This window comes from Panthera tigris, chromosome A3 (genome assembly GCF_018350195.1).
Source record: "Panthera tigris isolate Pti1 chromosome A3, P.tigris_Pti1_mat1.1, whole genome shotgun sequence".
In the NCBI taxonomy this organism is placed as follows: Eukaryota; Metazoa; Chordata; class Mammalia; order Carnivora; family Felidae; genus Panthera; species Panthera tigris.
In genome coordinates, this window is record NC_056662.1 from 116112504 (window position 1) to 116135616 (window position 23113).

The following is a 23113-nucleotide window of genomic DNA, read 5'->3' on the forward strand; positions in this document are numbered from 1 at the left end:
AAAATGAAAGCAGATTTCCTATCAGAAACAATGCAAGTAAAATGACAATGGACCAACATCTTTAAGCACCAAAAGAAAAAAAACTATCAACCTAGAACTGTATACTCAGCAAACATTTTTCAAAATAGATGGCAATATAAATATGTCCTTAGACATATAAAAGCTGCAAGCATTCCTCACCAGCAGACCTGTACTACATGAAATGTTAAAGGAAGCCCTTCAGGCAGAAGGAAAATGGTATTGACTGGAAATCTAGATCTGCACAATAAAGAACACTGGAAAAAATGGTAACTACATGGGCAAATAAGATTTGTTATTATTACTTAAGTCCATTTAAGAGGCAATTCACTGTTTAAACAAAAGTAATAACAGTGCATTGTGCAGTTTATGACACACGTGATATGTGCTCTGTGTAAACTGGCTCTGAAGGTATTCAAAGCAAAAGATTCAAAAGTCTTTATATTGTCTCACAGAGTAACCACCTTGAGAATCAACACTGAACTATACATCTAAGCTCTGGTTTGTGCAGGTTGGTCTTTCTTTGTTTCTTGTTTTAATCTCATTCTCAGCCTCACATTCAATGGCTCGCTTTCATTACACTTAGCATAAAATACAAATTCCTTGCCAAGGCCTAAACAATCCTGCAAGATTTGCCTTCCTCTCCAACTTCCTCTCCTGTCATTTTGCCCCTCAATCACTTTGCTTCCTAGCCACGATAGCCTTCCATTAATTCTTAGGATATACCAAAGGCTTTTCCCCCAACTCTGTGCCTTTAACTTCCTATTCTTTGGCCTGTAACACTTCTCTCCAAGATCTTCTTGTGACCAGCTTCCTCTGACTCCAGATGACTACCCCATCTATAATAGATGCTCCACTAATCCTCTATCACAGCACCCTGGTTTTTTCCTCCACAAAATTGACTGGGATATTTATATTTTGTTTATTAATTTGTTTACTATCTTTTCCCACTAGAATGTCTGTCTTGGTCACTGTGCTATCCTCAGCATCTAGGACAGTACCTAGCGCATAACAGGCCCTCAATAAATACTTAATGAATACAATTCAGGGTGCCACTTTTAAAGGGGACACTGATAACAATGTACTAAGAAGGGAACAATTAGAATGAAAAGGGTCCAGAAATCCTGCCACTGAGGGAATGATGAAGGAACCAGAAACGTGTAGCCTACGGAAGTACAAGCTAGGTAAAAACATTCAAATTATCTCTAAATATCTGAAGGCTATCATATAAAGAAGTGTGTTCCACATAGCAAAAACCAGTGTCAGTTGGCCAAAGTTTCCAGGAGACATATTTTGAGTGTAAATACAAAAACAATTTTATCACACCTAAAACTTTTTAACCATGAAATGGACTATTTCATTAGTTTCCCACTCTTGAAGATATCCAAGTGACTGAGTGGTTATTTATTAGAGATCTTGAAAACAGAATTTCTATCCTAAGAAGTGAGTAGGGAAAAGCTGACCTACAGGTCCATTCAGATTCTAAGAATGTATAATTCTAAGCATATAAGCAATATTTAATTTCAGTTATACATAAGGGTCAATATCCATTATCACCTTACATTCAGTGTATTTATTCAACAAACACTGACTGAGCAACAAATGGCTATATTAGCCCTAAGACAAACCAAAACAAAGCTTGACTGCTACCCCATCCCAAAGAGCTATGGTCTGGGTAAAGAGATCACACAATTATGACTTGGGATAGAACGAAGTAAGCGCCATAAGCAAGGTACAAAAGTGCTTTAGTTAAGGTTTTTCCTGCATAACTGATTTTGTTATACCTGAAGATAAGCCCAGTCCATGTTTTGTAAAAGCTGCACATACCTCCCAGGATATAGGCTCAGGTTTTATGCAATATTTTTGGTGATTACAAGGCAAAATCTGAACTTGGAGATGAGCAGTTATTAAAATCGATATTACTAAGATAAATTCCCAATCTAATAATTTTATACCTACTAATACTTAAAAATTGCATTTCTAAATAAAAAAAATAAAAAATAAAACCTGCATGATCTTTACCTCCAAAGACGATTTGAAATGATGACCCAATACTTCACTTGAAAAATCCTAACTAAATTAGAAATGTAACAAATCTATCAAATTTATCTCCTTGTTTTCTTTTATTCCTTTATCAGTATCTGATAAAATACAGGTCTAGGGAAATAAGCCTAAATAAGTAAAAACTAGAATAGTTATAAATTTACATTTTACAAAGGATATTTAAGTGAGCTGATTTACATATGAGCCAACCCGTTCCACATTCCAGGGAAAGGTCTCACTCTCCCTGCCTAGGCATATGGCTTTTTTTTTTTTTTTTTTTTTTTTTAAGTTTTACTGTCTTTGTGTATACCTTATAATTACAATGGAAGACACCTGGGGACAGTCCAAACTCGGCTTGCTTATGTACTGAAACACATAACTTATTACACTGTCACCCAAATTTGGATCATTTCAGCAGTGATTATTTGGTAAATTAGATCCTAGCATTTCAGAGACAACAGGGCCCTTAGAGATGGCTAGCTCACAGTATTTTGTTTTGTCTTAATACATGGCTTTTTAAGCAAGTCAGTATATTTAACCAAAATAAATACATCAATAGCAAAAGAATGCTAGATGTCTAAGCACCACTGCATTCTAAAAATAAGATCCTCTAAATCCATCATGGTGCTTAAAATGAATATTTTTACATAATAAAAATGCAGACAGCAGAAATAAAGCATTTAGCTTAAGAGGCAGAAAAAGGCAATTGTATTTTTGAAAAAGGAAAACTAGCAATCTTATGAAAACCACAGCAAATGGCTTTAGGAAGAATTATGAATGCAAAAAGGGCATAAGATAGAAGTCAAGTCTCCAGTCTACGGAAAATACATATGGCTACTTAACATACCACAGTCCGAAGGCATTGGTGCTGCAGAAATGGAAAAGACAACTGGTGTATCAGAACCTGGAAATAAAAATGGGTATCTTCCAATCAAAGAATTTCCTTCTACTGGAAAATCTGGAAGGTCCTCTATGGTCATCTTCTAGAAAGCCACCTTTAATGAGAGAAAAAAGCATATCTATTGTATTTGTATGCAACTTAGAATGATTGCCTTGAATCACAAAAAGACTACTTTCTTTTAATATATAACCTACTGACCTTTTTTTAAAGATTTTAGTAATCTCTACACCCTACATGGGACTTGAACTTACAACCCGGAGATCAAGAGTTGCATTCTCCTCCGACTGAGCCAGCCAGGAACCCCAATCTACTGACATTTTTTAACTTCAACCTTCAAGAATCTTTTTGAGAGAGAAAGGGGGAAAAACTTCCTTTTAGCAAACTGCTATTAAAGAATATATGTTGTTTCACACTGTCTCTTACAGACATGCAATCTTTTTAGACAAAGCTCAGGAGAAATAAAAAGCTAAGTACTGGGGCGCCTGGGTGGCTCAGTTGGTTACGTGTCCAACTTCGGCTCAGGTCATGATCTTGCGGTCTGTGAGTTCGAGCCCTGCGTCGGGCTCTGTGCTGATAGGTCAGAGCCTGGAGACTGTTTCGGATTCTGTGTCTCCCTCTCTCTGACCCTCCCCCGTTCATGCTCTGTCTCTCTCTCAAAAATCAATAAATGTTTAAAAAAAAAAAAAGCTAAGTATTTCCCCAAAACACATGAAAACCTTTTTTATAAATATTGTTTTTGCTTTTTAATTTTTTTTATTTTAGAGAGAATGAGTGTGCGCATGAGCAAGTGGGGGAGGGGCAGAGGGAGGGAGAGAGAGAGGGAGAGAGAGAGAATCCCAAGCAGGCTCCATACTTGGCACAGAGCCCAATGAAGAGCTCAATCCCATGACCCTGGGATTACGACCTGAGTCGAAATCAGGAGTCATAACCTTGGGGCACCTGGGTGGCTCAGTCGGTTAAGTGTCCAGCTTCAGCTCAGGTCATGATCCTGTGGTCCATGGGTGGGTTCGAGTTCCACATCAGGCTCTGTGTTGACCACCTCAGAGCTGGAGCCTGCTTTGGATTCTGGTCTCCCTCTCTCTCTGCCCCTCTCCTGCTCGTGCTCTCTCTCTCTCTCTCAAAAATAAATAAACATTAAAAAAAAATTTTTAAGTCAAACACTCAACTGACTGAGCCACCCAGGCATCCCTAGGTGAAAAGGTTTTTAAATGCTGAGTTAATCCAAGTGGGTGATATTCTCTTTACTTAGAGTAATAAAGGGATATAATATCCCTTGTAGATGTACCTCTATCATAGGATCTGACACAGGTTACATTACCTGTCTTCTAACAGTTCATGCCATGTGCTCATCACATGAAAATAATCTAGAGTGTTCTCGTTCTTTTCTGACATCCTAGAAAGTTTCACTGGAAATCAATCACATCACTTGTACAAATATGGGTCTAAGAGCTCCCGGTATTGTTTACTTCTCCCCAACATACAACATCCATTTAGTCCATCCGTGCAGAAAATGGAAGGCCATGCCTTTTAAACCACATCACTGATATTGCCTCTTTTTCCCAGAAAACATGTGAGCGCTTAGGATGTTTGCCCTGCAGTGGACTGCTGCACCCTAGCTCAGATAGAAATGGCATAGCAGAGCAAATGTTGGTACAACTGAACTATATATAAAGGTAAAAAGCATCCAGTTTCTTTTGCATCAAGTCTGTAAAGTCTGAAATATTATAAATCTCTTTATCAGTGTTAAATATAAGCAAAGACCATATTACAAAACTAAATAAAAATGATTCTAGGCCATTTCAGTAGAAAGAATAAAGATAATTAACTGGCAAAGCTGCCAGTTACCCTAGCAGATAACACCATGCTAGAAATTACTCCAGTGTGTGTTCTATACTTAACCAATCCTATATCTAACTTAGCCATCTTTACTCCACCATCACCACCCTGATCCAAAGAAACAGTCACCTCTCTGAGCTAACTGGTTCCTTTCCAATGATCCATGTTTTCTGAAGACTGTCAGGAACTAGTAACGAGTAAGGTGACTTTTTTTTTTTTTTGTCATAAGGTACATGCTTATGTGGACATGGATATTCTTTATTAAATAACCTAATACACTGTTACTATGTTAAAGGTATTCAAGTTTTCTTAGAAGCTAAAGTTAGTTGCCACCCAATACATTGAATGATTATGATAGTAACCCTACCACAATAATGGGGAAATAACAAGGAATTGGTGCCACACAGCAAGGTGATCTTCCTCAAACACTTCAATTCCAAAAAGTAACACACATCCCCAAAGACAGTCCTCCTTCAATGCCATAGCTTCTCAGTGATGAAAGTAACAGGATTTCTACTTGTTGGCTGCTACTTTTGGCAGTAAATCTGAGCAAAATATTCTATGCAGAGCATGAAGCTTCCTTTGAAATCAAGGGACATAAACAAGGCTTAATAACTATTAAGGAACCACCACATACAAGGCACCGCACTATTCTGGATGTTTTGGAAAATACGAAAGTGAGTAAGATAGTCCAGGCTTATTAGCTAGCTTACCATCTACTAGGGTGAATAAAATAGCACTAGTAACTATAGATGATGAAAGAGAATGGGGTATGTTCTGTGACATAAGTACAAGGAACATCTACATTGGGCACTCCTGACAATCAGAAACAGTGCATGAAGAAAGCATCCCCAAGATGGGTCTTGAAAGATCAGTCAGCGGAAATTTAAAAGAAGAGCATGTTAAAGGAAGTAGGCTGGAACTCGGGCACATCTAGGTACATTGTTTGAGGTAAGGCTGTAATGTTTTTTTAGGACTCTACTTGGGAGTATTGCATACACCTGATCAAAGACCAAACCACTTAATTCCATAAGCACTGGGAAACTCCTGATTTCTTAAAAGGAGAGAGTTCTGATTCAAACCATGTTTTAGGAAGATTCATCTGACTACAACCACACTTTAGAACTCACTCATGTTTTTATACTCCTAATTCTTCAGCCAAGTGATTGAGTGGCTATCCTTCTGAGTTGGTTAAGAGGAACCCACCTTTAAAAACCTCTCTTTTAGAAATACAAATCAAAACCACACTGAGAGATCACCTCACGCCAGTCAGAGTGGCTACAATGAACAAATCAGGAGACTATAGATGCTGGCGAGGATGTGGAGAAACGGGAACCCTCTTGCACTGCTGGTGGGAATGCAAACTGGTGCAGCTGCTCTGGAAAACAGTGTGGAGGTTCCTCAAAAAATTAAAAATAGACCTACCCTATGACCCAGCAGTAGCACTGCTAGGAATTTACCCAAGGGATACAGGAGTACTGATGCACAGGGGCACTTGTACCCCAATGTTTATAGCAGCACTCTCAACAATAGCCAAATTATGGAAAGAACCTAAATGTCCATCAACTGATGAATGGATAAAGAAATTGTGGTTTATATATACAATGGAATACCACTTGGCAATGAGAAAGAATGGAATATGGCCTTTTGTAGCAACATGGATGAACTGGAGAGTGTTATGCTAAGTGAAATAAGTCATACAGAGAAAGACAGATACCATATGTTTGCACTCTTATGTGGATCCCAAGAAACTTACAGAAGACCATGGGGGAGGGGAACGGGGAAAAAAGTCAGAGGGAGGGAGCCAAATCATAAGAGACTCTTAAAAACTGAGAATAAACTGAGGGTTGATGGGGAGGGGAGGGAGGGGAGGGAGGGGAGGGAGGGGAGGGAGGGGAGGGTGGGTGATGGGCACTGAGGAGGGCACCTGCTGGGATGAGCACCGGGTGTTGTATGGAAACCAATTTGACAATAAATTTCATATTAAAATAAAATAAAATAAAAATAAAAAATAAAAATAAAAACCTCCCTTTTATAGGGTAGAGCTTCCCATCCAAAAAAATTTTTTTGAAAGTGATCCTCAGAGCACCTTTCATTTCCTTGTAGACTGCTGAGATCCTCACAGAACTCTATCTTGCGCAACTATCACAGGAGCTAGATTAGTGTCTTACACATATTTCATTTAGATGCAGTGTGGAAAGATGATTCACTCAACAAGGTGGAATAAACACTGTCATTTCATATACTAGATACTTCAAGCCCAGAGAAGCTACAATATTACCTAACCAATGTACTGAACATTCTTTGTATTTTGTGTCTTCATTGCATTTTTCCTTAGTCCCATTTCCTTTCCTTCACGAAAAACTCAACAGTCTATCTCTAGTCCCACTTAAGAAAACTGCACACCTCTAAAAACATGGCAAAGTTTTAGAATCCTTCTGAAAAGCAATCTTTGGGTCTGAAGATCTAAGACACCTGGGATCTCGCTCAAACTTGGTCAAACTAGAATCAAATTCCCCAAACTCTGATTTATATAGGAATCCCATCCTACACCATCACCCCAAAAACAGCTCTGAGAAAATGCAACTGGTAACATGGCTCAAATATCTTGTGATTTTTCAAGGATTCCTGGTCTATTCCCTAACACAGAATGGTGGTGAGAAGAGATGGCCACTAACTTTTTCAAAGCGGTTCAAGGCTAGTAGACCTCACTAAGGAACCTCATTATGGTCAAGAGACTCCCTCAGCTTTATCTGGAATATGGTTCAAGGGCAACATCTTTGAGCTACTCAACTAACAGGAGATCTAAGCTGTGTCCACATGAGTTAGAATCACGAGGCCCTTTCATTCATTTAAATACTGTATTTTGCCAGGAGCCTTTATTTCCATTAGATTCCCAAAAAATTACCATAACCAAAATAAGCATTTAAATCATATCTCCAAGGCTCCTTTAAAAATTAAAAATAGGGGTGCCTGGGTGGCTAAGCATCCGGCTTAAGCTCAGGTCATAATCTCATGGTTCATGAGTTTAAGCCCCGCATTGGGCTCTGTGCTGACAGCTCAGAGCTTGGAGCCTGCTTCGGATTCTGTCTCCTTCTCTCTCTGCTCTCCCCTGCTTGCACTCTGTCTCTGTCTCTCTCTCAAAAATAAACATTTTAAAAAATTTTTTAATTAAAAAAAAAAGTAAAAAATAGAGGGGTGCCTGGGTGGCTCAGTCAGTTGAGGGTCTGACTTCGGCTCAGGTCACGATGTCACAGTTCTTGAGTTTGAACCCCACATCAGCTTTGCTGCTGTCAGCACAGAGCCTGCTTCAGATCCTTTCCCCCCCTCTCTCTGCCCTTCCCCTACTTGAGCGCTCTCTCTCAAAAATAAACATTTTAAAAATTAATTAATTAAAAATTAAAAATAGAATTACTAAGTGATCCAGTGAGTCCATTACTAGGTTTTTACTCAAAGAAAACAAAAACACTAATTCAAAAGATGTATGCACCCTACATTTACTGCAGCACTGTATACAATAGTGAAGGTATGGAAACAACCCAAGCATCCATTCATCGATGAATGAATAAAGAAGACTGGGGGTGGAATATTACTCACCCACAAAAAAGAATGAGAACTTGTCATTTGCAACAATATGGATGGGCCTAGAGGTTATAATGCTAAGTGAAATACGTCAGACAGAGAAAGACAAATACCATATGATTTCACTCATGTGGAATTTACAAAACAAAACAAAGGAACAAAGAAAAAACAGACTCTTAAATACAGAGAACAAACCAGTGGCTGCTAGAAGGGAGGTGGGTAGGTGGTGAGTGAAAATGATAAAGAATATTAAGAGTATTCTTATCATGATGAGCACTGAGTAATATATAGATTGATGAGTCATTATATTGTACACCTGAAACTAATATAACACTGTATGTTAATTATGCTTCAATAAAAGATAATAACCAAAAAAATTTAATGTAGTATCTCCAGCTATCCATTTATTTGTTACATATATAAATCTATTCAATCACTAAACAGGTATTTACAATAGTCGATACTTAGTTGCCTCTCAGCCCTAGAAAGAATATAAAAGACACCTGCCCTCCAGAAGTTCATTAGTCACTCAACAAGCATTTACTGAGTGTTTCTAAGTCCTAGGCTGGGCATACAAAGAGAAAGAAAATAGGTATGCCCTCGTCCCCACATAGGTTAGAGTCTAGTATATTTCTATAAGAAAGCTGAAATTACTGTACAGTTGTAATAAATGCTGTGTTCAAGAGGGTCAGTGGAAGCTTCCTGAAGGACTAAAAATTTAAAGTTGCAGTGTCCAACCAGGTAGCTACTAGCCACACGTGGCTATTTACATTAAACTAAAATTTCAGTTCCTCCATTGCTCTAGCCCCACAGACGTACTCAAAAGCCACATGTGGGTAGCAGACACCATGCTTAAACAGTGCAGAAACACTTCCCTCATTGCAGAAAGTTCTGTAGAACACCACTGAAGAAAAACAGTGCTGCTCAAATTCGATGCGAAAATAGTAAGAATCAACAATAAACAAAGGCTAACAAAACTAAGCAAGCCAATAGCAGCACGGTTAATTATACATAAGGAACCAGGGAACAGTAAGCCTAAAAGTAACCAGATATTTGTAGGTTTAAACAGGGAGAAAGAGTTGATTAACAAAAAGGCCACTAGTACATGTTTCAAAACTGGAGTTGTTAAGAACAATAAAAAGACACCATATAAATATCACTTTTTTTAAAAGACCCTGCTAGTGAAAACTGTATCTGGTGAATCTGAAATGTCTGAAGTACTACAAATAATATACCATTTGTTAAATCTTCTATCAAACAAGTAAAAATACTCATATTTCAAGATCTAATCTTACAGCCCAGGTGGTCCATTACCAAATGAAAGCATTTTTTTAAAAATGCATATTGTTAGCAAAATAAGATAGAACCAGGATGCTTTTGCATAATAAAGATGTAGAAGGCTAGATTTCTGCCATTTTCAATTCTCTGCTTTCGGTCCATAGTCGCTCCGTGTCCCACATCGCCTGATCTTCTGCCATTTAGACGACTTACTTCAAATTGTGCAGAAGGTTCATAAATGACAAACGTCAGTCTGAAAATGAAGTATTTGCAGGATGTTTCTAAGGAGGAGGGTGTTTCTATATTGAAATATTTCACAGGCACCGATTTATACTATGAAATTGCTACAATGTGAACCACAGTCTAGCTGGGAACATAGAGCAAGTTACTATCCCTTGAGAATATCATCCTCTGATATATATCAAAACACTGTCTCAGAGTTTAAATCCAAACTGCCTCTTTAGTCTCGGGATGAATGAACAACCTGACATCTAAAAGAAAGCTGACATTATAAACCCATCAATCTAATCTACAAGGATGAGGTCTAAACCACCTCTCTGTTTAGGGCAGGGCTCAGAGCAAGTGCCCCCAACCCCCCACCCCAACTTCCCTTCCCAATTCCTATTATTTCGAATTAAGGAATCTCAGGATAGCCAAAGACTGGAAGCAAAGCCATTTGGTTTAGCTTTGCATTCCCACCGGCAAAAGGTTTCTTAACAATTTATTTAGCAAGGGGAGGCACGGGAGATGTGAAGAAGCCCGCTGCAGAAAAAATACCAAAGGCGGCGCACCGCACGTAGCACATCTGCGTGCGGGTGACACTCCCAGGGCGCCCGGGCGGCCGCGGCTGCGGAGGCGGACAGGGGGCCCGCAACCCAGGCACCGCGCCGCTCCTCATCCCAAAGTTACACAGCCTGCGAGGAGCGGAGAGGAGAAACCCACCTCTCCGAAGGTGGGCCGCGCCGCCCCCGCCCCCGGCGACAGCCCCCAGGAGGCCTGCGGGAGCCCGCGACCCCGGCGCCACCGGACGCGGCGCTCCCAGAGCCTCCGCGCGGCCCTCCCCGAGCCGTCAACAGCCCCTCGGGCACCCGCGCCCCCGCCCAGCCGGCCCGCAGCCCCCGCGCGCTCCCGCCCCACCTGCTCCTCCGGTCCTCTCGGGACGGCCGGCTGCGAACGCGGAGACGCGGAGGCAAGGCCGAGAGGCGCGCTCCTCCGCCCGGCGCCCGTCTCCAGTGGCCGGCCGCGGAGCCTCCCGCTGCGCCGCTCCCAGACCTGGTCCGGCCCCTCCCGCCTGCCGCCTCCGCGCGCGCCGAGCCGGGCCCCACGCGGGGTCGGCGCGCGCGCAGTGCAGGCTCCCGGGCCGCGCGCAGGCCTCGGCCCCAGCCCCGCGCACGCGCCGGGGCTGGGGGGTGGGGTGGAGGCGAGCAGCGCGCGCCTCTTGCCTGCGCCCCCGCGGGCCCCCAGCCCACGGAAGGTGGAGCCTCCAGGTTGGGACCGCCTGGGAGCTTCCTGGGTTAGGCTTGCGTGGAGGTGGCAGCGCCGTGGTATTTCCATCGCAGTCGCAGGAAGGTTCTCAGGGGAACCCCGCAGGGCCCAGGGCAGTGAGTAGGGGCGGTAGCCCTTGGCGCGCTGTACTCCTCCATTAAAGCCCTTAGCTACCTTCTCCCACCCCCGCCCCGGGGCTAGGAGCGCCCCCACCGAGTTCACAGGGGCAGGCATGGCGTCTTATCTGTTTGGGGCTCCCCTGTGTCTAACCCTGTGCATGGCCCAGAATAGGTCCACCAGTCAATTACCTGTTTGCAGGTTTTGCTGTAAAAAGCCTAGCCGATACTATACCCAGGCCGAATACACCCAAAGGTGTCTGTGGAGGCAGAAGGGGAGACGTGAGTAGTCGTCCCAGAACTTTATTTCTCCTGCTGCTTTGCTCATTTCTCACCTTCTTCTCCCTCGGTCCCATCTCATTCCCCAAGAGCCAGAGGTGGTGAAACTGTAACAACTAACAGACGTTAAGTGCTGACATCCTGGTTCTCCATCACCCAGTAGAAGGAAAGGTGTTGCTTGGCACTTAATGAGTCTCCTTAATGAAGGAACTTAATGAGTCCATTGTTTCCCCATGACTGAGGTTTATAACACTGAATCACTGATGTTACAACATAACAACTCTCTCTCTGAGGCCTTTTCATTCTGGCTGTGATATACAGATTACTACACTGTACCTCCGTGTTCGCCAAGCACAGTGCCTGGCAAGAGCAGATATTGAATGACTGAATGTCTATCTGGGTCTCTTGCAAGAGCAGAGGTAAGTGCTGGGGACACACCAGAGCATCTTCTCCTGTTGGAATCACGGATTCTGGAGATTAGAAAAAGCCCCCTTCCCTTGCCTGGGCCTCCCTTGCAACATCCTTACACCAAATGGCCATAGTTGAATACCTCCAGTAACCAGGAACTCTTTCTTTAAAAGCAGTCATTTTATCATAGACCAGCCTTGTTGACAAGCTCTTCCTACCTTGAGCTAAATCACCTCCCTGCATCTCCTCCTTATTGGGTTTCTACTCTGGGGACTTCTAGATCATGTCTGCCTCCGATTCAAGATATCTAGGACAAGCATTCTCTGTCGCTTAGGCTACTCCTTGTACGACAGGGTCAAGATCCCACTCACCAGCATGTTAAAGGAGTCTTTATGACATACCCCAGCTTCTTTAGAGCTCACAAATGAACGTGGTGTCCTGTTGAGTGCAGAGAAAATAGAAACTCTCACCTCTTTCTAGGTCCCATGCTTCTATTAGCATAGCTCAAGATATCAAAATAGTTTTGTAGCAGTCAATATTACATTGTTGAATTGGGTGGAGCACACTGTCAGCTAAAACCCATAGAACTTATGCAATATTTAAATGCCATGACCATCCCACAGTCCCTGGTCAGCTGCCAGTTTCTCTTTCTCTGCAGGTTCAGCACCTTCATGGACTCTCGGGGATGATCATGTGACACAGTTGCCTCCTCCCTTTGGGAGTTGCACCTCCTTCTCCCTGCTGCCATAATACCCTCTTCTTGTCTGATCCTGCCCACCTCTTTCACTGGTTAGAAGAAGGAAGGCAACTTTGGTTGGCTTTAAGCAACTATAAATTAGTCCTGTTGTCAGTGAGCCACAAAAACTCATAAAGATCTGTGTGTAACAGAAGGTGCTATTGGTGTACCTGTGGAAACATAGGTATACAGTTCACTTTTATTGCTGATTTAAATTATACCTCTGAGATACCACTATTAGTAGGTGACAGGGTGTGGCTAGTTGAGTTGTTTTTAACTATAATAAAAGTCTCTGTTAGAACCAGCCAGGCTGCTAGCCTTTTCTGCTACACCCAAACACAAAATAGTACACAGGCAATTTCCCAGGATACCAAGCAATTAGGGAGAGAGTCTCCTACTCACCTGGTTGCCTTTGTCCAAAATACTGAATTTATTCCATAAGCCATCATCAAGAATATAAGCACTCATCAGAATCATGCTCCCTAGAAAACCCCATGGGTCATACAAGTATGACCACGTATTGCCCAGTTAACAAGAGTTGGACCAGGACTTGGAACTTAAACCATCTGCTGGGGTGGGAAGGCACATGGGCATGTGGTACAACTGTACCTACTAAGATGCAATTGTATCTGAAGGCACAGTGAGGTTCCTGGACAATGAAACATAAACCACAGTCACAGGAAGTTATCAGCACTGGTGATCAGTATGGAGAAGGGGCATTACTGACTGACCACTGTGTGGCCCTTTACCTATGGGATTTTACTTGCCTTCACTTCACAAATGAAGAAAGAGACTCCATCAGGTTGTGGAACTTGCTTGATGTACCCTGGGGCAGGAAAAGATTCAAACTAAGTCTGTCTGATCTGAAGTCTTGTGTTGATCCACTATTTTGTATTACCTATTCAGGGTGTCCTTTGGGGCATTCAAGACACAGAAATGTTGTGTCAAATAGCAGGGACCATTCAGAAATTCAAGCAGACAACCAGAAGTCAGCACCAAAAGGTCTCTCAGCAGCTAACAGGACCCAAACCATGGTAAAAGGGTTGGGGACATAGGCAAAAGAAGACTGAGCCACTGCTCTTATGTGGACTGAGGTATTGGGCAGGATATCATATCATTCACTGAGAAGAAGACAAGGCTCAGTTTTCAGAATCTGGATGTAGGGGCCATCAGGACTATAAGAAAGACCCCGCTGTCAGAATTGGGGTGCCAAATTGAAGCCCAACTAGCAGAAGTCGTGAAATGCAAAATATCAGAGCACTGGGTAGAGCCCCTAAAATCTATATCTGCAGATGATAGGATCGTCATCAGAGAAAAGCTAACAGAATCAACTATTAGAAGTAATAAGTGAGTTCAATAAGGTTGTCAAGTAGAAGATAAATTGCTAAAAATAGTTTCCTCTATATCAGCAGTAAGCAACCAGGAAATATAACAGACAATAAGATTTACAATAGCAATAAAACTCTTAAGCATAATATCCAGGAATTAACCTAACAACTTGTAAGAACTTTATGGAAAAAGTTTTAAAATTCTATTTAAGGACATAAAAGAAGATTGAGGGGTGCCTGGGTGGCTCAGTCAGTTGAGCGTCCAACTTCAGCTCAGGTCATGATCTTACACTCTGTGAGTTAGAGCCCTGCATCGGGTTCTGTGCTGACCGCTCAAGAGCCTGGAGCCCGCTTCAGATTCTGTGTCTCCCCCTCTCTCTGCCCCTCCCCTGCTCATGCTCTCTGTCTCTGTCTCAAAAATAAATAAAAACATTAAAAAAATTTTTTAAAGAAGATTGAATAATGAAGACATGCCATGGATAGGATGCCTTGACATTGTAAAAATCCATCTAATTTCTAAATGCAATGTTATACCAACTCAAAGTTTAAGGAACTTCAATAAACATATGAGGAAAAATAAAAATTTTCATAGTTAAGTCAGTTTGGAAAAGCAACAGCAAAGAGAGGAAGCTTGCCCTGCCAGATATTATTATTACCACATAGTGATAAAAAAAATAGTGTGGTCCTAGAACAGAAATGGAACAGTAAAACAGAATAGGGAGCTCAGAAGCAGACCGTGAGACCTCAACATATATAAAGGTGGTATCACAAATCAATGAGAAAAATATATGTCATTTAGATGATATTGTTGGGGAAACTGGCTTAGTTTATGAAGAAATAAAGCTGGATGCTCCATGTCTACCATATACAAAGATGAACCCCATGGGGCACCTGGGTGGTTCAGTCGATTAAGCATCCGACTTTGGCTCAGATCATGATCTCATGGTTTGTGAGTTCGAGCCCCGCATCAGGCTCTGTGCTGCCAGCTCAGATCCTGGAGCCTGGTTTGCATTCTGTGTCTCCCTCTCTCTCTGCCCCTCCCCAACTTGTGCTGTCTCTCACATAATAAATAAACTTAAAAATAAAAAAAAAAAGACAAAAAACAAAAACAAAGGAGAACTCTAGACGAATTAAAGACCTACATTCGAAAGGTAGAAGGAAAATGTAGGAGAATGTCTTTATGAACATGGGGGTAGGGACTTACTTCATAAAACAAGACTACAAAAGTACAAACCTTAAAACAAAAGGCTGGGAGATTTGCCATACATCACAATGAAGGCTTTTCTCCAATGAAGACTACTATAGAAAAAGTTAACAGCAGCTGACAAACTGGGAGAAGATATATGATGTGTTCAAAAGCATTTAGGGATTAATATCTAAAATATGTAAGGAACGCTTGCAAGTCAACAAAAAGAAGTCAGAAAATCCAATATAAAAATGAGAAAAGGATAGAAATAGGCCGAAGGAAAAGCCAGAATGGCATGCAAGCATAGAAGAGATGCTCAAACCCTCTAGAGAGGAGAGAATAGAAACACAACAAAAAGTATGGTGCTACCTATAGCCACTGGGATGCTGGTATATTTAAAAACCAGCTCTGGGGGATTAGGGCAGGGGCAGTCCTAATTTTAGCGTTTGCTAATTTCCATGTGCAAATACTCTCACCCCTGCCAATTTCAAACTACCAGCAGGAGGTCACTGAACAAGAATTTCGGAAGAAGTGTGTTCAGTCTGCTCTCATGAGCCAGCACCAACACACCAGTGCCTCACCCATCAGCTTAGCAAAAATTAGAAAAATCCCAAATATTGGCAAAGATATGGGGAAATGGGAATCCTCATGCACTGCTGATGGGAATTTAAACTGGTAAATACATTCCATTGAGCAAGCTGGCAGTGTCTAGTGAAAAAAATTATCAGCGTGCTTTATGACTCAGCAATCACCCTCCTAGATATGCCTCAGAGAAAGTGTTTGTAACCTTCACGTGGCTTCCAGGAAGCCATTCTCTCATTTACTAGATGATCTCATCCCATCCAAGGCTTTAAATGCTATCTCTATTTTCAGGATTCCAAAATTTCTATCTCTAGCCCTGAACTTCAGACATATATCCACTGCCTACTCAACATCTAATCTATAGTGTATAATAAGCATCTCAAATGTAATATGTTCAGAATAGAACCCTACCCCACACCCTTCCCATGTCAGTAAATGACAGCTTGATTCTTCTGTTTGTTCACTGGAGTCATCTTTTCCTTCATAGTTCTGGATTTTCCAAACCAAAGCCCCATTCCCCATTTTTAAGAAAAGTTCATAACATCATTTATTGATGGAGAAATTCATCAATACCACTGAAATCCTTTCAAATCGATAGTCACCAGAGACCCCAGGAACTTCCTACTGCTGTCACGTGGGCTTGCTTTCTTCTGAAGAATCTCCTTTTCTCTCTCAAAGCTTCAAGTGGGGACCTGCCTGCTAAAGCAGACTACAAACTGAAGACCTCACAAGCCTTATTATCTGAATCCTTGGTTCTCATTCCTGGTTGCACACTTGAATCTCCTGAATACCTTTCACAAAATAAACCAGAGACTTCCTCAAATATTCTAACTCAACTGGCCTAATTTAGATTCGTGCTATTCTGTAAGTTTATTCTCTCTTTTGTTAGTCTAATTCCCAAAAAGACACAAACAAATGGAGTTTTCAAACCCAACTCATTCCAATGTGGGAACTGCTTCCCATGTCCTCCAGTTGGGCCACTCCCCAACACCACGTGATACAACAACTTTTAAAGTCTTCTTTATGGTAGGGTGCCTGGGTGGCTCAGTGGTTAAGTGTCTGAACCTTGGTTTCAGCTCAGGTCATGACCTCATAGTTCATGAGTTTGAGCCCCATGTTGGGCTCTCCATTGACAGCATGGAGCCTGCTTGGGGTTCTGTCTCCCTCTCTCTCTTCCCCTCCCCTGCTCTCTCTCTTTCTCTCTCTCTCTCTCTCTCTCTCTCTCTCTCTCTCAAAAATAAATAAATAAACTATTTTTAAAAAGTGTTCTTTACAGGCCAACATAAGAAAGAAGGAACACAGGGAATGTTTCATGGCATCAGGATTAAAACTGCCTCTCTAAGGAACAAGTCTTTCACACTGGCTGCTCAAAGCTATGGCCACCAAGGCAGTTCCAGAAACATCTCTGGCACGTAATAGCAGCATCGAGATGGTTTCCACTAGGATGTTAGTTCCAACTCCCCCGCCCCTCATTGAAACATACTTTAACCAAGTCTCTAGATATAAATATCATTTTATAGAAAACATGAAGCATGAAGGAATATCATAAATTACATCATGAGCATGTAATAGGCCAAGTCCAAAATGTGGAAACTTCTACAAGGAAAATAACCCAATTCCTACAATCAAAAAGTAGCTAAGGGAAACTAGTGTAGATCGAAAGAGACATAAGAGCTCTATCTACAAACTATAATGTGCAGAGCATTTAGATCTGGATCAAACAAAGAAATGTAAAAAAATTCTTGAGGCTGTTGAGGGAAATTTAACATGAACTGGACATTAAATTGTATCAAGAAGTTTCTGTTAACTTTTTTAGGAATGAGAATAACATGTGATTACGTTTTTGTTAAAAAGTCCTTATCTGGGGCGCAAAGTGTTTGACTTTGGCTCAGATCATGATCTCCTGGTTTGTGAGTTCGAACCCTACATTGGGCTCTCTGCTATCAGCACAGAGTCTGCTTCAGATCCTCTGTCCCTATATCTCTCTGCTCCTCCCCCACTCACATGCTCATGTGCGCGCTTTCTCTCTCTCTCTCAAAAATATACATTAAAAAAAGTTCTTATCTGCTAGAAATTCATACTAAAGTATTTATGATAAAATGTTTAATGTCTGAGATTTGCTTTAAAGTGGTCCATAAGTGTGTGCTGGGAAAGCAAATTCGTCCAAGCATGATGGAAATCAATATGGAGGTTCCTCAAAAAATTTAAAATAGGTTTACCATACAATCCAGCAATTCCACTTCTGGATTTAAACCCAAAGGAAATGAAAACAGGAGTTCAACGATGTATCTGCACTCCCATGTTTATCATAGCCTTATTCACAATCACCAAGATATGGAAACAACCCAAATAGCCATCAGTGGGTGAATGGATAAAAAAGATGTGATACATATACACAGTGGACTATTATACAGCCATGAGGAAGAAGTATATCTGACAGGATATGCCACAACATAGATGGGCTTTGAGCAACTACGCAAAGTCAAACAGAGAAAGATAAGTATAAAGATATCACTTTTATGTGGAATCAAAAAAAGTTAAACCTGTAAAAGTTAGTAAAATGGTGCTTACCAGGGGCTGGTGGATGGGGTGGATAAGAGTGATGGTGTTTAAAGACACAAACTTATTTTTTTTTTTTTATTTTTTAATATATGAAATTTACTGTCAAATTGGTTTCCATACAACACCCAGTGCTCATCCCAAAAGGTGTCCTCCTCAATACCCATCACCCACCCTGCCCTCCCTCCCACCCTGCCCTCCCTCCCACCCCCCATCAACCCTCAGTTTGTTCTCAGTTTTTAACAGTCTCTAATGCTTTGGCTCTCTCCCACTCTAACCTCTTTTTTTTTTTTTTTTCCTTCCCCTCCCCCATGGGTTTCTGTTATGTTTCTCAGGATCCACATAAGAGTGAAACCATATGGTATCTGTCTTTCTCTGTATGGCTTATTTCACTTAGCATCACACTCTCCAGTTCCATCCATGTTGCTACAAAAGGCCATATTTCATTTTTTCTCATTGCCACGTAGTATTCCATTGTAAAGACACAAACTTATAATGAATGGTAAATAAGTCTTAGAGACCTAATGCACACGTAATGAATTTAGACAATGATATTGTGCTGTGATTATGTAATATGATAAATATCACTACACTAGCAATCATATTATAATATACAAATGTATCAAAATAACATGCTATGCACCTTAAACCAATACAAGGTTACATGTCAAATTTATTCAAGTAAAAATATAAGTGTATGGTGGAAGGGATAGATGAAAAAAGAATGACAAAATATTGATCATTATTAAAGCTGAATGATGGGTATATTATTATTTCTTCTTTTGCATACATTTGAAATTTTTTCCCTAATAAAAAGCTTTAAAAGAAAAAGTTCCAGAAGGAAGAAATTTTAGTCTATTTTTGTCAGTGCTGCATCCTGAGTACCTAGAACCTAGTACTTGGCACATAATACAAATTCAATAAATATTTGTTGATAAAATGGGCCTGGTTCTTTAAGATTTCAGTCACAGAAAAGATAACTATCATATCCAAGGAGTTGAGAAATCACAGTTGTCTTTGTATCACATGCATGCACACACTCTAAAATGGGAAGCATTCATACATCACTAAAGCTCTATCAAGTTGTCTTGCCAGCAGCTGCTTACAAAACCAATACAGTTTCATCTCTGTTCACTGTAAACTATCAGCTGCTTAATAGCATCTTGATTAGGGGTTGAAAGACTGTCAGACCCACTGGAGCATCCTCCCCCTCCCCCACCCTACCCTGTGGGTGGGTAGAGAGCAGTTTGCACCTTGTCAACAATGGATCAAATGACTCACCTAACAAAGAGAACCATTGAGAGACCAATTAGCTGGGAGAAAGTCTCCTTTGTGACAAAAACAGCATTGATAATAAGATGGGCTTTGACATTCCTCATCTAATCATATTTGCAACAGCAGGGAACAGTTAAGACAAAAATAAATGTGAATTGTGTTTTTAGATTCATATAGGGTTCAACCCAAGAAGAGTAAGTTACAGTCCATCCTTTTAAGGCCCATCAAAATATCCCATGCAATATCTTCATCATCATCAAAATAATCACAACCATAAGCCCTGAATGACACTTAGCAAGGCAACCAAATTGCATATTAACCCATCAAATCAGGAATAAACTGAATACCTCCTTCCTAAAGGAAAGTATGGAGTCTACCACAGTATAAGATTTGCTCCTTGTTTTCTAGGATAGGAGGAAGAGTGTTGAAGCTGTCATCATGTGCAAATTGAGCTGGAGCCCCCAGAACCTTCTCTCCCCAGCTCAGTAACCCTAGAAAATCACTTAACTTCTCTGGGCCTTAGTTTGTTCCTTTGTAAAATGAGATGAAAAATACCTGCCTCCCACTGTTGTCATGAGTACAAAGCCTAACTCAAAGTGGGCTAGCTGGAGGAAAACAATCACATGTGGTCATGAGACATGAACATGAGAAAAGAACGCCAACAACGTGCCAAAGAAGCAGTGTCTAGGGATTTCCCAAGAGGGAGCACACATTGCAGGATGGGGTGATCAGGAAAGCCTTTGAGGAAAAGATATATTCTGAGTTAAGTGGGGAGGATAACGAGCTCCAGTTACATGAATGAGGGGGCCAGCATTTACTGAGGGCTTAGTATGTGCTGTGCATTGTTCGAAGCACTTTCATGAATTATTTTACTTCTGAAGAAGAAATATCATTTTAGTTTCACCTTCCAGTTGGAGAAATAGGCATAAGGTAGTTAGGCAACTTGCTCAGGATCACTCAGTAAATAGCAGAACCTGGATGTGAACCCAGGCAGTCTAGTTCAAGAGATTAAACTCTTAACCACAATGCTTTGCAAGAGAAAGGCTTGGAGGTAGAAAAGCTAAACGTGTGTTTGGAGGACAGCAAAGGGTCCAAGTGGTGCAGAGTCCATAGCATGAATTGGTAGAAGATGAGCTGGAAAGGGAGGTTGAGAATAGATCAGGAATGGCCTTGAGTGTCACAGTAAGAGGCTAAGAGACATTTATGAGGATGAGGAAAAGCCACCATGGAATCTGTCAGCACTGTCCAAAATAGAAACTCCTGTCTGACCCTTATGCCCCATATCTGTTACGCTCTCGTAATAAAAAGCCTAAAACAAAAGCATACTAAAAATTCAAGCATTTTGAAGTGAAACTCAGCAACTAAAAACAAAGTTGCCTTGAAAGTGTTAGCCTTTATCAATTCAACTTAACTAGTTCTTTTAAATAGCAAATTATTTTTATAAATGATTTCTCACAGACAGCTTCATTTAACTTGGTGTAAGTATGCACAGTAATGACCTGCATTCAAAATGAAGTGGAGACAAGTTATACAGATGTCCCTGGGGGATGGAAATCTATTGTTTCTGCCTTTCCCATCACACCCCATTAACCACTTTGCAGCATAACAATAACACCTACATATCATCATTTTAACAATTTGGTTGTTATATAATAATGTAATAACATAATAATCTTTTGGATATATGTGCATTGCACAAAAGCATATTCCCAGTGAAGAAACAGCCACTCAGCTTCCTTGGGTGCTGTCCGTCCATCAAGGTGCTGACGGTCTTGCTACCCACCCTATTGCACTCCTTTTCTTGGCACCATGGTTTCTGTTTCTCCAGCCTCATCCAAGCCCTAACTCAGTCTTCAAAGCAGGGAGTCTCTCAAGGTTCAGCATGTCAAGTGAGGCACCACACACCTACCAAGGAGCTGCATTTTCACTAACTTAGGGGCACTGTTGCTAGTAACAATAGCCTAGCATCTTTGTAAGCAATGGTCAGTGACATCATGGTCCATTTTGTGTCTCTATTGCAAAGGCCAGTGGCCACGCTCAGGTCTCAGCTGCATCTAAGATTAGCTGCCCTTACGCACACCCACACAGTCCTGAGCATCTGCAATCCAAAGAGGCTCAAGAAAAGAGGTGTGGCCTTGGAGGGGAGCTTCTGGTCCTCATTTGTCAAGCACTTACTAAATAATTCTTGGTGTCAGTAAATACTATTAGATATCACCCTGTCCTTGGTGACTTTCTAACATAACTGAGAGGAAAAACATTAAATCTCAAAAAAATTGGAAGCAAGATAGAATCCCAGACTTTGAACCCAGACATGTAAGGTTTGCCTGGAACTGAAAGGGTTTCTAGGGTGTGAGTACTTTCAATTTTAAAACCAGAACAGTGCCAGGGATATCAGAACAAGTTGGTCACCCTACAGAAAAACTAAAGTTCAAGTGTAATTAGCTTTGGGACCTTGAACACACAAAATAATTTCTCAAAAACTCAGCCTCCTCATTTATAAAATTGGTATCATAGTAGGACCTACTTTATCACATATTTCTTGTATGAATTCAATGAGCTATTGTATGAAAAGAACTAAGCACAGTGCCTGATGCTGAATAATTGCCCAATAAGTGTTAATACTGTATATGTAATCAATAATTATAAGATAGCATATAATGAAAGGCTGCATTAGGTATTTTAGGAACTAAAAAATCAGATAAGGAAGAATTGGATCATTAAGAAAAGTTCCATAGTGGTAGGGTTGACACATAAAATATAGGCTGCCCAATTAAATTTGAATTTCAGATAACAAATAATTTTTTAGTAGAAGTATGTACCAAATTATTTTTTTTAATTATTGTTTATCTGAAGTTAAAATTTAGCTGGATATCTGGGTATGTGCTTAAAATGGTGAGAGACAAGAGAAAAACACCAGGCAGAGAGATAAACATGAGTAGCAGTGGACCCAAGACAAGAGCAATGCATGGGATGTTCTTATGAATGTTTAGAGATGCTTCATAGAAAGAATGAACAAGACTTTGTGAAGGAAAAGAATGGATCCAAGGTTTTGACCCCAGGTCATTATGAGAGGGACTCTATAGTTAAGGAGATCTAGTATGTGGCTGTCAGGCAGGTGGCTTGAATTCAGGTGATCAGGGTGGAGGTGGGAGTGGGAGTGGAAAGAGTTGGATTCAGAGAGGTTTTATGAAGGAAGGTAATGTCTGTGGAGGAGGTAGTGACTAGAGTTCTAAATATGGATGTGTCCTTTCACCATGAAAACTTCCTTGAATCCCTGCAGTGTCATTATTGGTGACCTGAATAAGCAATTACGTATAACACTAGAGAGGTCTCATGAGGTAAGTTAACTCAGACCAAGAAAAAAAAAAAAAAATAGGGCATTTAATGCCCTGTGTGCTCTTCTCTTTGTGGTAAGAAGAGATTAAAGCTTTGGAATTCATACAATTCCCTCATTGCTTTCCTCCCTCCTAAGAGACGCCACAGAGTTCTCCTGCCCCCCAG

The 23113-nt window shown here is 41.0% G+C and overlaps 1 protein-coding gene across 8 annotated transcripts in view; it reads right to left on the reverse strand.

Moving 5' to 3' along the window:
• The window catches only part of CLIP4 (CAP-Gly domain containing linker protein family member 4), an 86450-nt gene that overhangs the window by 59858 nt on the left and 3479 nt on the right, over nucleotides 1-23113 (reverse strand). For 4 of the 8 annotated variants that reach the window (XR_006215944.1, XR_006215945.1, XM_007088851.2 and 1 more), the window contains exon 2: nucleotides 2909-3056. Coding sequence is in view for 6 of the 8 variants with exons in the window: in XM_007088851.2 (XP_007088913.1) it covers nucleotides 2909-3041 (133 nt within the window). In the remaining 2 variants the exon portion in view is untranslated. Of the gene's footprint in view, nucleotides 1-2908; nucleotides 3057-10795; nucleotides 10944-11451; nucleotides 11624-13449; nucleotides 13509-23113 lie in introns of those variants that run through there. The other 4 variants (XM_042982243.1, XM_042982242.1, XM_042982245.1 and 1 more) reach the window with 3 other exon arrangements.